The following is an 18,194-nucleotide window of genomic DNA, read 5'->3' as shown; positions in this document are numbered from 1 at the left end:
TCTAAATGACAGGAGCTGTAAAAAAAAAAAAAAAAAAGTCAGCCAGTAACAAAATGGGCTACTTAAAAAAAAAAGACAGTTCACAAAGGTCATCAATTAACCAGGTTTTCTGGCTTTCATATAACCAGATTTTCTAGATTTATAATTCTCTGTGGAGGTAAAATAACCTCGTTTTTCCTCCTTCGGGAACACGAGAAAGGAGGAAAAACGGCCTATTTTTCATGCACACACAATAGACTGGATCCTGCATTGGCACCACTGCAAAAGGACTACCCTCATATCAAATTTCTGTGGGAAAGATCTTTAGTGAGGGGGATTATGCTAAAAGAAGATTCACATGCCCAAGTTTTGATGGCTCCAAACAACATCCTTGGAATGTTTTTTTCCACTGCTGCTGTATTATTTTGTATATATATATTTTTAGGGTTTGACAGTTCACACAAGGGCAGCTTTTCTTTCTCTCCCACCCGAGACATAAGTGGCTGCTCAGGAACACTCAGCCAGCAGGGGGCCACAAATAAACTGAAAATGTGATGTGGACTCTTCATTTTTTGCCACAATTAAAATGTTTTCAGACAAATTTGTTACAGTGTACAGAGTTACAAAAAAAATTGGGGATTGTGGCAAAACATTAAAGGATTTTGTGGTGCTATAACAAAATCAAGGAAGGTTTCTTAAAGTTATAATATGACATGGTTTTCTTGTGCTTTTTACATTTACACTTTCAATAGGAATGACACTGTGTAAATTAGTTTTTATTTCAGTTACACCATTTCTGAGTTTTACTGTAATAAATGTAGTTGTTGCTCCCTCATGAAGAGCTATTAGTGGCAGGTAGGAGGAATTATCAATCAAAATGATACACATCTACCCTATATCTATAAAGTTGCTTAAAATTAGAGGCATTTATTTAACAAACACTTTGACTGCCACATTTCCTCCATTAGATAACATTATTTTGAGCATATTTATACCTACTGATGGTCCTATTTGATATTTTTTTCCACTAGATAGCATGAGCTTCTTCTAAGCTTTGTTGAAAGTCCATTTTGATAACTATTTCCCACTTGACCAAACCAGATATCTCACATTAAAGTACATAAAGTACCAGGATCAACATTTGTGGTAACATCTATCAAAATGTGTGTGTTTCATACATACATTCATCACAGCTATCAATATACAGATTACAGTCATGGTTAAAAGCGTTTGCAGTGGCCGATACAGCTGGATGGGAGTCCTATCGAGGGCACCGAATGTGACGGGTCACAGAATGCGCTGTAACACCAGCCCTGCATCCGGGTGCCCGCAGTGCGCAGACTCAATCCCCGCTGCAGTTCACTGCGTTTCCGTAGCCAGTCTGCTACCCGCTGAGTCCTGGCTGCTGGGGAAACAGCTCACGGAAACGATTGATCCCGATCGAATAACGCCAAAGCTGGTCACATAAATGGTGGATTAACACTGATATCGGAGGAGACACGCTGAATCAATGTTCGTAACTCGGGTGCTTTTGGAGTGTGCGCTGGCAACACCCTCCGTAACATGTGAGATGTATACAGAAAGATATTAACTGTGCGTTATTTCGGCTAACTAGCTAGCAGCTACCTCTCTCTCCCCCCCACCCCCCTCTCTCTATCCAATTTATGGTAGCTCGCCTGATCTGTTTTCTTAACCGTCGCGTCTGTACCGGAGGAAAATGAAGAAGTTTAAAATTAGGAAGGTGCTGGACGGTTTGACAGCGGTCTCCTCTTCTTCCTCCGCAACTGCCCAGCCGGGTACTCCCAGGGAAAACGATGTTGTCCCGGAGACTCTCCAGTCGGAACATTTTCAGCTGTGCAAGGTGGGTTTTCCCGTTAATAAGCAGCTAACGGACTGTTTTCGCACACTGACAGTCAGATGACAGCGGCGTGACCAAACACTGGCGTTGTTTTCATCTCTATCAGCACTGCTCATTGGGATGGAAATAACTTGAGTGTACGGGACTTAAAACACTAAAATAGTACTCTTAAATATTACAGTAGCAAGTTAAGGCTGTAGAGACATTGACAGGGAATGGATTTAAATCATTGACTGCCTTTCTTGGCTGTGTACCGTGGTTGTATTCAGGCTTTCATAGCACCAACGGCTGTTTGCGTTGCACTGAATCGTCGCCTCCAGTCACTGTTTTTCATCATTACTGTAAGTCAGCTGGCTAAGCTAATCAGCTCACTGCAGTTACACTTAGAGGGGGGAAAAACATTTTCAGTGAAAGGGTATGTTGACATTTTTTCAAGTCTATCTTCAAGGACATGTTCACAATTTTTTTTCCCGAGTTAAAACAATAGTCAGGTGCCCATATGATCACTGAAACAGGTTTTTCTTGCTGTAATCATTCCTCCTTTTCATACTGAACATTACAAGATGTCTTCATATTGCACTTACAATGTAAGTGATGGGGACAAAATCCACAAGCCTCCTTCTGTGCAAAGATGTGTTTGAAAGTTTACTTGAAGCTACTGTGAGTCCAGCAGTCCAAATGAGTCAAATCAAGTCTTTTTAGTGCCAAAGTCCCTCCTTTTGTTACCATACTTCCAATACAGCTCAAACAGGAAACATAAAGAGGGAATATGATGCTAAAAAGACTTTAAATGTGGCAGATATCCACTTGATATGACTAACCGAAGCCTAAAATAAGCTTCAGATCAACTTTTTACTGCATTTTTTGCACCAAAAGACTTGATTTTGGCCCCCCATCACTTACACTGAAAGCACATTTGAATGAGATCTTTTAAAAGCCAGCAAGGAAAACCTCTTTCAGTGTTGATATTTGCACCTGACTGTTGCAAATATGACAGACTTGAAAAATTGTGAACCTATCCTTCTAATATAACACACATCTAGTTCAGCTGAAGCAAAAAAATCTTTGTGTTTCCTTGTATGTTGTTTACTAACTGAACTGTGGTGGAAGGACAGTAAGAAAATGGGAATGTGGTGGTAAAAAGATCTTCAGTTTGGTAGAAACCCATTTAGTTTGTCTTGAAATCATATTAGCTTCTACTAAACTTTTGCATGCATTTTTACACAGAACAAGAACTGTTTAATCTGTCCCATATACGTCAAACTAAAACGTGTTGAGAAAGGATCTGTTCAGGGCCAGTTCTAGTAAATAAAAATGCTTGTGTGTGAAATGTGTTGAACATCTTGTAGAGCCAGCCCACCAGCGTCTACCCCAGCTGGGAGCAGAATAGGTCAGGTCCCCAGGTTACGGGGCCATGGCATTACCTGTTACATAATCCTGCTGCAAGCTGCACAGAGCTCATGCATGGCTGGGCAGGGTTTCTAACGCGAAACAATTGAGTTATAGATTCCTGATTATGGTAACATGTTGGTGGCTGTAGCGCTGCAAGATCCTGGCAATGAAGTGCTCTCTGAGACTGCAAATGTGCGCCTTAAGATGGATAAAATGAATTTATTACTGATGTTTTACAGGCTTCAGCCCACACACATGTCAGGCAGATCAGGAAAAATATTTCGTTCCCCCTTTGCACTAATGTTTATGCTTTATCTAATTTATTTTGATAATGAGACTAATTTTCCACATTGATGGATTACATTTCGTGGAGATTATGATAATGTTCTTTCTCCAGTAATACCAGCTTGACTGTGTAGCGGATGATTGATTCACTGGCTCAATATCACTGATATCAGTTCTGCTCTTTCCTACAGACTGTGCGCCATGGCTTCCCATATCAACCATCCTCAATGGCTTTTGACCCCGTGCAGAAAATCTTGGCCGTCGGGACTCAGACTGGAGCTTTGAGGCTGTATCCTTTTTTTTTTTTTTTCTTTTTTCATGTGAAAATGAAAGTGACAAGAGCCATACAAGGAAAGTAAAGCTTGGATGAATCCAGTGATTTTCTTTCTACATTCTCCCACCCCTCCCACACACACACACACACACACACACACATACACACGCACACAAAACAACACACAGTAGACCCACGTCTAACTTCCTGACATCCTCTCTGAAAACATCATATGATCGAGCCGCCCGTCAACATTCCACAATGTCTTGGGAATTCATACAGTGAGTGACCTTTTTTATGCCTCCTGTCATCAAACACAACAAAAAGAAAATCCAAACCACATTGAGGGAAGTGGAGGGCTCAGAGGTAGACACTAGCTAGGATGTGTTTCTCTGCAGCCAGCAGCCTCCTTCTCCTGAAGCACCCGGGCTCATTAGTGGTATCTCTGCAGTAGCATGAACAGCTCCTCTGCCATATGCCGAGGAGCCAACCTCATCAACTGTGCTGCCCATTCTGTGCCAGGATGTCACTTCATATGTGCTGTAAACATCACTGGACTTGCACAACACACACACACACATTCAAGCTGCTACAGTGCTGTGCAGCTCCTTGGGCAACTGGGAGTCAGTTTTGTATTTGTTTGTATGCGAAGATAGAAATTAGTTTTTTAGAGCTAACCAGTAACTTCTGTGAGTCACAGCAACAAAACTGCCCCCCGGATTCCAGACTATTAAACGCTGCATGTGCTTGTCTAGTCATATCCAGGTTATGCTGTTTGCAAGATGACTTCAGGGTCGGCCTGTTAGTGTAAATACTCAGGGTTTCTCTTTATGGTGACATCCTGCATGGGAGGCCCATCTGCCTTATTTAGATTTTCATTGGAGGTGGCTCGATCGTCGTCTTTATCCACTCTCCAGATTAAGAGAGTATTGTGTTTACAGGGCGACTCCCAGAGAACACACACTGCTTCCATGTTGTCCTAATGTGCAAGGTGGAGCTGATGGGATTACTGTCATTCAGGCAATTGGTCCATTTATCAAAAGACAGGCTGTATCGATCCACCTCATTGCCCCTGGAGTTTGGTAACGGTGCCACAGCTCAGTAGACATAAGCTCAATGAGGTGTCTACAAGCAATAAATGTCTGCTTTTAAAAGATCTGTCTCTACCTCAGTGTTTTAATCAGTGTGTTACTGTAGACACTTCACTGCTCTTTCTGATACGCGCATGCCCTTAAATCTTGCCGTTGCAAAATATAAACTTCCCCTGTGTTTTGAGTTAGAGGCGAAGTAAAACATTAGTTTAAAAAATTGGACCCACTAGAGAATAATTGTCAGTGAATATTTCGATACTTTTAAAAAAAATCAACTTGGTGCTTCTTCCCTGAGTACTCTAATTTGCTGTTGCATCCTAAAGGAAATGCCAAGTTTGTGCAAAATGGATGAGATATTACACAACATTGCATTTCTTTCAATTGCGATATACCCTCGCAGCTGATTGGTCGTGCTGGTTTGATGAAGTTTCCAGTGAACTAGCCTGTAGATTCCTCTTCTTTTGGCAGCAACAAAGTGTAAGCTTTTAGAAGGAACATTTTCTGTGTTTTTTCATTTGTGAGCTAGCTTGCTTAAGACTTCCTGCAGTGATGATTATCAAATGACTACCAGAGAAAGCCTGCTGATGTTGAAATGCTGCGGTGAACCATGTTGGTTTACCAAAAGGGGAAGTGTTGATGTACACAGGGTTTGACTTTAATGTCTTATACTCTTGGGAACACCATGAAAACCCTTGTAAAAGCTAAAAAAAAAATGTTCAGAATGTGCCGGAAAGTTTGGCACTACAGTGTTTTATTTTCTGCAATATTAAGAACTCAGTGGATGGAAAATACTAAACTAAATGGACTGTATATTTTGTATCTGGCACAACATGAAATATTGCAAATAATTTCAATCCAATCACATTATTTTCCATCATAGCAAGATATTTTGTTACATGCAAAGTCACAGTTGACTAGAATGCTTCCTGTGCTCATTCAATCCTTGAAGCATATGTTCTCCTAATGAGGCTGCATTAGAAATATAGTCAAGGGAACCGAGTATTATACTCTAAAACAGTCTCACTTGATAGACTTTGTAGTTTGTATCTGTGGCTCCCATGATCATACTAAAGGCTTAGATCATGATCAAACTGCTAAGCGTATAAGGAAGTTCCAACTACTAACTCACCACAGTGATAAAATCTCGTTTTGAGGTTCATCTCAGTAATTTCCTGCTAGCCTAGAAAGCAGCTTGGCTCAGCAGCACTATTAACCCACATTGCATTAGACTCAGTTAAGACCCTAGACATTTTAACATTGTCGTACACCGATGAGTTAATCCACACAGCCCACTTAACAGGCAGCAACAATATGTATGTCAACAGTAGTAAAGCTGCTGAAATGATGCTGCTGCTGCATATGAGCAATATGAAGAAATAACAGTGTTACATATTTTTGCACAACCAGAAGCTATGACACAGACTTAGTGACTCCTCAAAATCCATTGCGGACCTGTGGAGACATGATATTCATTAATAATTCTGACAAATTATACAGAACTTGTGGGGCCTGGAGCTAAAACTGGACAGAAAGGTCATGGGTGAATTTGAGTTCGGTTGCCAACGGCCTTCGACTGGCGCCAGCTAAAAGTCTTAAAGTCTGCGTTTGCCTCCATCCATATGCAGAAGTGATGCCCACTGCTGAGCCTGTCCTGAAACGGTCTCTTGCAACCCCACCTTAGTTTGTTTAAGGCACTGAGGGATTGTTTGACCACAGCTGGGTTAATCCTATTCAGACTTACTATGCTGTGTCAGCTCAAAATGGACTCAGATAGCGACACAACTGTCGGGCTGTAGAGTTTTTGTTCAGTATGAGAAGAGATGCACCTTTTAAGTCTTGGTGGCTAATTCGCCTGTCTGGAGGTTCTCTCTGTGATTAGATCTTGTGCCACTTCCTTCGTCTTTTGTGCTGCTGTGCATGATTCGGTGCACATACTATCTCTTTGAGAGTGATTACAGGCTGGTTGAAATAGCATAGCTTTTCCTCTCTGTGCTTCTCATTTCTGTGTGGTTTGTGAAAGTATTTGGTGTTTTTTTTTTTTTTTTCGGTGGGATACATCACAGTCCTGCTGCCTACGTGGCAGTCTTCTGCTGTGGCCACAGTCTCCCTTTTGCCATTCTTCTTTTAGTTCACAAGCAGTTCAAATTAAGGCCTGACGTCTACTGTTGGCTGATTGTATGGCCTGGCTGTTTTTTAATGAACAGATTTAGCAGGCGGGGATTCTCTGACCTGTGCTTAAAGAGTCAAATAGTTAATCATGCTCCTCTCATACCGGCTGACACGTGAATAAATAAGGCAGACAGGGCCCGCAGATGTTATTTATAACTCAGCTGTTTGATTTGTTTCCTGTTTTTGCCAGTGTCTGTTTAGGAATGCAACCTGAAAATCCCAACTTACACTCAGATAGATAAAAATGGAAAGCTCTGGAACCTTTTTTTTGTATATTGTTTGATATGAAAAACACATTCAGCAGGCTGGAAGTAACTTTAGAGAGTGATCAGTTCAGCACATTTTTCACTATTTTTAGATTGTGAACAGGGTTTTTCCCTCACATTTCTGTGTAAACTCTACTGGCAACTGTCCAGTTTTCTTTGACTGAGGCGACTTTAAGCTTTGGCCGTGCGGGTGTGGAGTGTTACTGTCAGCATGAGAGCGGTGCTGCTGTCATCCAGCTCCAGTTCCTGATCAACGAGGTTTGTTGTCATTACCTGTTCCTTCTCTCTTTGTTTGGTTTTCTCTCCTCATCCTCCTCCTCAACGCCCCCCCCCCCCCCCCCCCCCCCCCCCCCCACTCTGTCTGTCTACTGTCTCCTGCATCCAAGCATGCATGTTCCCATTAGCTGGTACTGTAGACGCTGGTGTTTATTCAATGTTTATAGGTCACGAATCACTACTAGTTGTGTGAACTGTGCTTTTAGCATCATATTGATTAAAAAGTAATGTTTTTGTGACCCACATGCCTCTGTAATGCACTCATAGTTGTGTGCCCCTAATACAACCATATCAAACTGCCTCATTTATGCTAATTGTGTAGTAATCGCCTCGTTTCTGACCCTCCATATAGGGGGCGCTGGTGAGTGCCTTAGCTGATGACAGCATCCACCTGTGGAACCTGAGGCAAAAAATCCCTGCTATCCTGCATTCTCTGAAGTTCAACAGGGAGAGGTACAGTCATGTTTTCTTTCTCTCCGCTTCTTCTGTTTGCAGTGAGGATGCATCTGTCGCTCTGTGAAGTGTGAACAAAATTTGGAAACAGCCCTCACAGCTGGCTGCATGCTTCTCGGTGTATAATTAGCTGCTTCATTGCCATCAGATCTTGGAAAATAATGCATTATTTCTAGTGGTAGTGCAACAACTCGGCTTTTCCTCTTTAACCACATAGAAAGATTACTTCTAGATTACTTTATGAAAATGAGGATGTCTTAAGTAGTTGTAAAGTCTGACATTTCAAGCTTTAAAGCTGCACTAATCGATATTTTTTAATATTAATAATGAATCAAATGACTACTCTATGTGTAAGGTTTAAGGTGATGCTCATAGTGATGAACACACAGAGAATTGTCACCTAACTTTACAGTTTTCTCAGCTCTACAGAGCTTTTTTTGTCTCTTTTTAGCTCATTGTTTCGGTTTCTTGGTCTTTAAATTTCTGCTCTCGTCATCCCCATAAATCCACTGTACACTACCTCCCTAGCACCAAGTGGAAGACAGACGAAATTAGCACATAGAAATTCCAGATATGTTTCTCTAGCCCCACTAGTTGCTTCACAAGCTAAAGAGGAGTGAATATTGGACTTATAGAACCATCAGGTGGCCAGAAAACATGACATAAAATCAATGCTAATGTTGCAGAATGTGTGAAAAGAAACAAACAACATTTTTGCCATAAAAAAACTCTGGTGATAATGTGTCTGAAGTTATATTTTAGCGTCTTCCTCTCTTACAGTTAAGTCAATCAATGTATTTTTGAAATATAGAAAGACAAGGCAAGTGCACATTGGCCATCCAGGTTTATTCATAAGTTCATATGTTCTATCAAAATCATTATCTGAGTAATCATATATGATCTGTGGACGGATGAACAAACACTAACAGCTAATATCAGGTCTGTCCTTTTGACGCTGTAAATGTGGTGTATGACTGTTTCTTCCTTCCACTTGAGAAAAGACAGCAGTATTTACTCTGCTATTCCTCCCTACTGATCTATATATAGTCTGCCTTCATTAGTGTGACACAGAGCAAGGCCTTTATAATTAAATCTTAGTCACTTGCTACTTCTTCCAGTTGGACCAGCATGATTAGGGACAAGGGTGACTCTTTTGATGGGATTGAGGCATGAGATAATGAAAAGCCTGGTTGTGATGTATCCTGATCTCTCTCTTGCAGAATCACATACTGCCACCTGCCCTTCCAGAGCAAATGGCTTTACATCGGCACAGAAAGAGGAAACATCCACATTGTCAACGTGGAGTCCTTCACTCTCTCAGGCTATGTCATCATGTGGAACAAAGCCATCGAACTGTGAGTCTGTATTTCACAACTCGTCTTCCCCTCCCTTTCCTTAGCGGCCATTTGCATATCTTCTTTGTGCACTTGTGAAGTTGACACTCAAACAGGAAACTCTGAAACGTAAAGGAATGTGTTGGCAAAGACAGTGTGTCCTGTTAAACGAGAATACTGTAGTTCTGATCGGTCTGAAGGCGGTTTGGAGGTGGTGATTCTGTTATGCCAGAACTTTCTGTAGAGACTTCTGGAGGTGTTTGCAGCCTGATTTAACAGAACATCTGTGATAAGAAGTGCCTACTTTATAACCCTTGTGACTTATCCTGTGTCACCCACTCCCCCGTGTAAACACCCACTGTAAGGATCACAAGGAACATCACATCACATCCTTTGCACTGCTAAATGTTGTACCGCATATATAACTCGGCAAGCACCACATGCAGGTAAAATTAGATTTTTGTGGATGAAATCTGTGTCACCCAATGTTCTGAACAGTAAGCATTGCATGTCTTGTTATATTAGTATTGCAGAACCTGATTCTGTGCGAGGATTGGCACTGAAAATTGGTACTGTGACAAAAATGAAAGACTTTCGCCAGTAGAAGTTACACTTTCCATGTAATTTTTCTAGCAGCTACCAGTGAGCTGAAAAAAATAATTGCAGACATTGACTGGCAGCTAAAATTGGAAGCAGTGTATAAAGATGTGTGTGAGGCTGGTGGTGGAATCTGATAAATTGCTGTTTTAGATCTAGCAGTTGAAAGTGTCAGGACACCAAAGTGTGCCATCAGCTAAGATAAATGTCTCAAAAGCAGACAGTGGAGATGGGAAATGATTTTGGCTGTCTGACTGTGGGGATGTAGACGGCATGAATAAAGAAAAGTAGTATGAAATGTAAAACACAGCGCTTCACAGGTCTTAGTGGATTCATGCTTGAGGTTTCCTGCAGTGGGAAGAAACAGTGCATGGTCCTAATAATCATATTTATTTAGTGTTGTAGTTTAAGGCGAATCCACTTTAAGTCAGCTTAAACTGTTCTTGTAAAATACTGTTTTCCTACCTTTTCAGTCAAAATCCATAATAGTTTTTAAGACTATAAAATATACTGTATACGCACATGTATTAGCATTATTCTTAATTAAAGTGCTTCTTTATTTTAGTGCTGCATCACATTGTGGTGATTAGGGACTGGAGTTCGTATTCCAGTCTATCCTTGTCCTTTTATTCACTGCCACATCTCCGACTGTATCGACTCATCAGCAGCAATGAGATCATTAGCCACTGGAGCCAGACCACATTCAGAGGCAGCAACACTTTCTTTAGGCCAGACCTTCACTTCCTCCATGCCCCTTGCTCTGTTGCCACGGTGATGCTGTCTCCACATACTATAATCTCTCATAGACCCTCATGTGACCCCACTCCCTCTCTCTCTCTTGTTTGTCTCTCTCATATGTCGTGTCTCTATCTTCTGTTGCACTGATGCACATTTTCATCTTATAAACACGCTGTTTTTCTTTTGCGCACGACCTGAGGTTTTCTACTTTTACTGTTTTTGTTTTTCTTTTTGGACTACTTCCCTAATTGGCTTCCTATCTTCCTCTCCCTCTAAACACTACACAGTATGTTTTAAACAAGCGTCATTTACATTTTACTGATCAGGTATACATGACCCACAAAATGTAAATATTCTTATATTTACACACACTTTATCTGTTTCTGTCTGCCTCTTCTCCCCCTTAAACTTGCACAGATCCACCAAGACACACCCAGGGCCTGTTGTGCACATCAGTGATAACCCCATGGATGAAGGAAAGGTAACTGATAATGGAACAGAGATATGTTTTTACCCTAAAAACCTAACACAAAATCACACATTTTTTTGTCATGCGGTGGTGTACTTTTCTATGGATAACTGGCCCAACACAGACGACACAACGTCAATACGCCTTGTGCAACTACAATGTAGAATGATAGCTGAACATTCTCAGCTAATTAAAACATCAATGTTAAACATCAGATTTTGGTGTCAGAATCAAAGAGCAGTAGGTTTTATTTTACTGTAAACTTCATCAATGTTAAAGAAAGAAATGTGTTGCAGAAGAGGTGGAGATATGCAACAAGTTAACAAGTTAATGCTGCTCATTTGAAGGTTTTTGTCTGTATTTAATGTCACAAAGTATTTATTTATCATGATTGATTTAGGTTTTTATATTAATTTATTTTTATTATTTTATATTGTTAGTTAACTCTTAGTTTTACAAGTTCCATAGTTTCCTGGTAATTCCCTTGAAAGGCACATATATGTTACTGTAATTTCTTAAGAGTCACATGGAAAATTAAATAGAAAAAATAAGACTGTGTTCAATTGGCTGCCTTCCAAATAATTCATTCCATCTATTTGCCAGCATAACCAAAAGTCAGCACAGAAGGTCAACCGAAAATGTTTTTTTTTGTGTGTGTGTGTGTGTGTGTATAGTTGTTAATGACATGCAGGAAGGCATTCAAGTCAAAAAAATATTGAAAATTCAGTTTTCCAATATTCCAGTATTTAGTGGTTCTTAGTTGGATCCCTTGTAATGGAATTCATATAGATTTAAGCTGCTATTTTATGGAAATTCCTCTGGAAATCAACTACACATCTGCTACAGAATTTTCTGGTACACCTAAGTCAATAAATTAGTTGGTACTTAGTGTATTATTTTTACTGGCCAAGGACGTTGTCAATTTTCTCAATAATTAGTACCAAATTACATAGTTCTTTCAAAGAAACATCCTAGGAAATGATTGAGAACTTATGCACATAAAGTGTATAAATATTGTTAAAAATGATCCATCCTGAACATGAGCTTGAGAGACAGTGACGACGATACAGCCAGATTAACTCCAGGCTCAGTTATATATGCCAGAATGTGGTTTTATTGCAGTCAGCTGAGCTGTGCTTTGCTTCTCTTGTTGTTGCAGCTCCTGATTGGATTTGAGTGTGGCGTAGTAGTGTTGTGGGATTTGAAGTGCAAAAAAGCTGACTACCGCTACAATTATGATGAGGTAAGGTAATATTTCCTTTCTTCTGAACTCTTGTGTGGGTATTAGTTAGTTTGTTCAGGGTTTCCTGACTATTGTCTCAGCAATATGTTTGGTCTTGTCATGTTTTGCATAATCTACTCTTCCATCACATGTGGCTCACAAATGTTTTAATGTTGTGAAACCAGAAATACAAGAAAAACAGAAACAAGTTTGTGGATTATAATGCCAACTTCCTAATCAACTTGCTCTTCAAGAAGATGAGAAGCATTTTTAAAGCAGAAAAAAATATAGTACCCTAGCACTGTTAAAGGATTAGTCTGGCGATATTCTATATTTTTGTTATTGTCAACAAATGCCATGAAAAGACCAGAATCAACAATGAATTGATCCCATGAAATTCAAAGTATTGCCTATGTAACCAAAGGCTGAGCTCTACTCCAAAAACTACTAAAAAAACACATAAACTGCACTGTTGTGCTGTGTGACATGTTCCTTTTTTTACGATGAGCATTGTAGTTTATTTTGTGTCAATTCCACATGCATCCTGCTGCTGTGTGTACTCGCTAGTGTCACTAAATCTGTATTAATCCCCGTCTGAAAATAGTCCCAAAAAACACAGCATTTACTCCTACAAAGCCCCAGTTTTGTGTTTGCAGTTCAATAATTTAATTTATTTAATAAACACTGGCTGGTTTCCTACTCCATTTGGAGTGAAGCAGGGGGATATACTTTCCCCGACATTATTGCCCTTTATGTAATTGCTTGGCTAAAGAAATTAAGCAGGCCAATCTAGGTATAGTGATTGATAATATGAATTTAAGCGTTTTGTTATATGCTGATGATATAGTGTTGGTTGCAGTGACAGATTAATGTACAAGAAATGTAAAATATTTTGAATTTATGGTGTAGTAAATGGAGACTGACCATTAATAGTGACAAAACACAGATTATACATTTTAGAAAGCAACGCGAAGAGCAGAACAACCATATATTATTCAGTTTCCGGAGGAAAGACTGACCAGAAAGATCTTTAACTGGGACTGAGCTAACAGTTATCCTTGGTCGAGAGAGGTCGCTGCAGTATTTTCTCTTTTCTGATTTGAATTCTATTTTCAGGAATAACCTGCAGTGTAATATAAATACAGTCAAAGAAAAACTATTAACAACGAACAATAGAAGGAGGACATTTATAAGAAACTGAAGCTTAGAAACTACATTCTAATTAAAGACGATTACTACACAGAACCACATGTAAAATTAAATTTACAGAGAAGGCAAAGGTCCTTGTGTACTCAGTTAAGAACTGGTACTTTACTGCTGGCAGGTATAAATATATTCCTGAAGAGCAACATTCATGTCTTTTTTTTTATGATCTTGGTGTTGTCGAGTATGAATTTCATTTTGTATTTCATTGCCCTTTGTACAGTGACTTGAGGAATTAGATCCAATTTGGAAAAATCTTGATCTGTTTTCGTTGTCAGAAGCTGATATGTTGAGTTGGCTTTTTAATTTGTAGATTTTTGTTTTGGTGAGATTTACAGGAGATGCTTGGCAGCTAAGTCAGAGAACATCATATCATATCCGTCATATCAGGACATTTCTGCCATATAAACCGAATGCTCTGAAATATTCTCTCTGTTCTCTGTGGAACTGGACATCGTGATTTGTCATGTGGCCATCCTGGTTATTATTGTTTAGTGTCTTGTAAGCCCATATGGGCTGGACACCAGAAAGGTGCAGGAAACTTAAATAAACAATCACATACTCCTGTCTGAGTAGTTGAGTAAAAGTGCCCAGTTTTTTAAGAAATGATTTAGTCGTTGCAACTTTACATCCGTGACCCATTTTTAAAGATTTATGTCTCCAGGAGAATCAAACGTTCTTGGGGCTGAGAGCCACAGACAGTCTAGGGAAGTCGGAAAATATTGAGAGATGACTAACGCACTTTTGCTTTTGGTCTATTCATGTGTATTCGTGGACAGTAAGAAAAACAGAGAATATCACAGGAATGAATGTTTAAACAGGTTGCACACAGAGCTGCTACAAATATATCAGTGCCCCCAGCTGTAAAAATGTCTATCTACTTCATGTGTCACACACTCATGATGTGCTGCTGTGTGTCTTCCAGGCAATCCACTCAGTCGCCTGGCACCATGAGGGTAAACAGTTTGTCTGCAGCCACTCTGATGGCACTTTGACCACATGGAATGTACGAGCTCCAGCCAAGCCTGCACAGATCATCACACCACATGGTAGGAACTGTTGTATACACACAATTGTTTACACACACACACACACACACACACACAGGCATATTGAATGGAAACCACCCATGTCTGTAAAAGCACATATTGTAGCTCAAAGTCTACCAATCTTAGAGATGTACAAAACAGATGTCCCCGTGTGTACAGTAATATTTACACCACTTTCTACTGTTTGTGCACACTTTGCCTGTACTTCTGCAAAATTAAATGATGTGCATTTTTTTTTACCTCCACTAGGAAAGCAGCCTAAGGATGGAAAAAAGCCAGAACCATGCAAGCCTATCCTGAAGGTGGAGTACAAAACAACAAGGGCTGGGTAAGTGTGATGGTGGACGGTAGCAAGTCTCCACCCATCCTGTGTCTTACCGACAGTGTTTTGGATCCATATCCTGTACTGAAAGCAGCCTTTCCTGTTATTCTAACATCATGGCATATATCTTAACAGGCCAGTCCTGTTGACCGTCCTCACGCTGGTGAAAATTAGTTGGAAATCTGTCGAGGCCCTTTTTGTTTGTAACATGTTTTTTTCTCATAAGCTTTGTTTTGCTGCGATTGTGCGATAACTGATTTTTGATCGTGACAAATTATTCATTGTGATCAAGCACGTTACATCAAGAGGACAAAATAAAAGGACAAAAGTCTGTTGTCTACTGATGATTCATTTTCATGTTTCACGTGAGAAAGAAATTAAAAACAAAGCTTTTCCCATATGCTGGCCTTTTGTAGAATTGATGCGGGCATGAAAGCGCTATTTCACTGAAACTGATCTAATTATCCCTTAGCCATGCCATAATCTACTGGAATTCTTTTTTCTCAGGTATTAGAAGATAGGGATTAATCTAGGTTTGTCGTTATAATTAAGAAAAGTAGGCTTTTCCCATCATAGACTTTCTTGAAATGGGGCCAAATCATCTCCAGAGAAAGCACAACAGTAAAATTTTGGTGTCCCTCTTTATCCATTTACCATTGATTGGACCTAGTAGCTTTTCACTCTCACAACAACAAAAAACAAACGACTGAATAAGTAATTAAAATGTTTGTGTGTGTGTGTTTCCTGAACTCAGGGACCCATTCATGGTCCTATCTGGAGGTTTGTCTTACGATACCGTGGGGAGAAGAGCCTGTCTCACTGTGATGCATGGAAAGAGCACTGCCGTCCTGGAGATGGACTACCCCATTGTAGATTTCCTAACGCTGTGTGAAACTCCATATCCAAATGGTGAGCTGCAACACTTCAGTCTTTATTAGCCCAATGAAATGACATCATTATCTCTGTTAATTTTGTGCTGTTTTGTCTGTTTTTTGTCTTTTTTTTTTGGCAGACTTTCAGGAGCCTTATGCTGTGGTGGTCCTCCTCGAGAGGGATTTAGTTTTAATAGACCTCGGGCAGATTGGGTGAGTATTTTGCTTTCTAAACAGGGTTTAATATTTATTTAGTATTTTGTGATGTGCATGTAAAAGAGTATAATATACAGATAAACACTATGAGTCAGCAAGAGAATGCTAATTATATATTATATTGATCATTTTAGTCAGCTAAGTAGACATTTCCAATTTAAATAGATTTAATTTAATAAATATGTGGGTGAAAAAAATGACTAAGTCATGATCAATCTCTTTGAAACTGTACTATTGAATGTTTATAGAATACACACGACCTGTCACAGTCACTTATGTCTGTTTTTTAGCTACTCCTATATTTCAAATATTCGATAAAAGTTTTAAATGTGTAATTTATCTTTCTTATCCCAAATGGAATTGATTTGTTGTTAAGGACTATGTTTTTCTTTTTACTTTAATATTAATGTTTCTTTGTTACTGGGGTATATTTTGCCTCTATTTATCATTATATGCCAACTATATTCAAAAAAGGGCAATTTTATTCCAAATATCTGCCTTTCCTCTCCCGATAAAGTGTTAGCATTTTAATGCTGTTACATCTTACACTGTCAGTGGGTGTGTATAACAACTTAATCAGTGAATATACAGTCTTTGTTTTTGTTTGATTTATTATGTCCAATAGTTCCCCCAAATACCTAAATTTCCTCCCATCTCATTGTGGATGTTTTGAAACTAAGAGAGGTACATTAATGGTGATGCAATTTATTTTCAGATTTAACTTATGGCACATTTCCTTGACAGGTACCCGATATTTGAGAATCCATATCCTCTGACTATCCATGAGTCACCAGTGACCTGCTGTGAGTACTTTGCCGACTGCCCTGCTGAACTTGTTCCTGCACTTTACTCCATTGGCAGCCGGCAAAAGAGACAAGGTTACAGCAAGAAGGTAGGCTACTCCTCTGTCTAATCTTGGTTAAAATGAATGAGACATTGGAATTTTTAAGAGACATTTGTATATTTAGAAACTGGTAGCAATGCAGAAAGAAGTTTCATAGTAGTACATTTATTAATTTAACATGTTTTTCTCATTTTTACAGGAATGGCCCATTAGTGGGGGGAACTGGGGCCAAGGCACACAAAGTTACCCAGAGATCATAATCACTGGGTTAGTAATTGATGATTCATGCACAACTTTGATTTTGTTGCACTGTGAACAAATTAGGTTATATTCTTTTTCAATATTGTGCTTTTTCCCCCAAAAATAGACATGCTGATGGGTCGATCAAATTTTGGGATGCTTCTGCATGTGAGTAGTTTTAGTTATTTGTTTTGTGTATGTTGTTGTATAAAATGTGTATAAAGAAATATTTTGTGCACCAAAGATTTAGATAAAGTTCAGAATGTATTTCCATCTCCAGTCCCATCTCAGGTTAAAATTAAATGCATACAAATGTCCAGTCCATGCAACAATAATACATACTTTCATGTCACCATATAAAGTCTTTGAAGTCTGCAAAGATGAAAAATGTAAAAGCCAGTGCAATGTACATGCAGATAGTCTTATTTTCTCACAAGGTGACAAAATCATGCTGTGAAGGAGAAACTTAATTATGCAAAGTTCTGAACACAAGACACATTTCAGTAGAATAATATAATCATTTGCAGTCATGATATTGCTTGGACTTTTTATCTAGACTTTTGGAAGTGATTGAGTAATCGCTGTAATGGCCCTTCATGTACCCTCATTCCAAGTTAGTACATAGGAAAGTACCTTGTCATGTATAAAATATTTTGGCAGCAATTTAGGAAAGAAAGTTTCTCTTTTTCCTAAAATTAACAAAGTTGTATTTGATGTATTTTAATCATTTCAGTTTGCCTCTTAAACTTCAGTCATTCTTTCCTCTTGAATATGAATCACTAGATTGAAGTGGTTGTTCTCAGATATTATAGAGGCACATTCACAGGGTTTTTCTGACATTTAGGCTAAGAAACAGATCAACAGATTGATCAAATGTCTCTGTGACCTTTTCTATGGCCATAGTAAGTTTTGAAGCAGCCCTCTACTCTCTTTTAACATAAGTGTACACAACGTTATCATCTGCATAAATTAATATGTTCACTACATGATTCTACATATCACACCCAGTGTGGACTACATGCTGCCTTGGACAATATTGTTGGCA

At 39.2% G+C, this 18,194-nt stretch overlaps 1 protein-coding gene across 6 annotated transcripts in view; it reads left to right on the top strand.

Annotated features, from left to right (window-relative positions):
- The first annotated feature begins 1,334 nt into the window (after positions 1-1,334).
- Positions 1,335-18,194, top strand: part of stxbp5b (syntaxin binding protein 5b (tomosyn)) — a 29,606-nt gene continuing 12,746 nt past the window's right edge. For all 6 annotated transcript variants that reach the window (XM_042437094.1, XM_042437093.1, XM_042437091.1 and 3 more), the window contains exons 1-14: positions 1,335-1,840; positions 3,706-3,803; positions 7,491-7,572; positions 7,943-8,043; positions 9,264-9,398; positions 11,130-11,193; positions 12,341-12,424; positions 14,532-14,655; positions 14,905-14,983; positions 15,732-15,886; positions 15,990-16,062; positions 16,810-16,957; positions 17,109-17,176; positions 17,277-17,317. In XM_042437094.1, the coding sequence (XP_042293028.1) occupies positions 1,697-1,840; positions 3,706-3,803; positions 7,491-7,572; positions 7,943-8,043; positions 9,264-9,398; positions 11,130-11,193; positions 12,341-12,424; positions 14,532-14,655; positions 14,905-14,983; positions 15,732-15,886; positions 15,990-16,062; positions 16,810-16,957; positions 17,109-17,176; positions 17,277-17,317 (1,396 nt within the window). In that variant the 5' untranslated portion in view covers positions 1,335-1,696. The remainder of the gene's footprint in view (positions 1,841-3,705; positions 3,804-7,490; positions 7,573-7,942; positions 8,044-9,263; positions 9,399-11,129; positions 11,194-12,340; positions 12,425-14,531; positions 14,656-14,904; positions 14,984-15,731; positions 15,887-15,989; positions 16,063-16,809; positions 16,958-17,108; positions 17,177-17,276; positions 17,318-18,194) is intronic.

This window comes from Thunnus maccoyii, chromosome 16 (genome assembly GCF_910596095.1).
Source record: "Thunnus maccoyii chromosome 16, fThuMac1.1, whole genome shotgun sequence".
Lineage (NCBI taxonomy): Eukaryota > Metazoa > Chordata > Actinopteri > Scombriformes > Scombridae > Thunnus > Thunnus maccoyii.
The sequence above is the reverse complement of the archived record's forward strand: the minus strand, read 5'-3'. Positions and strand labels throughout refer to the sequence as shown.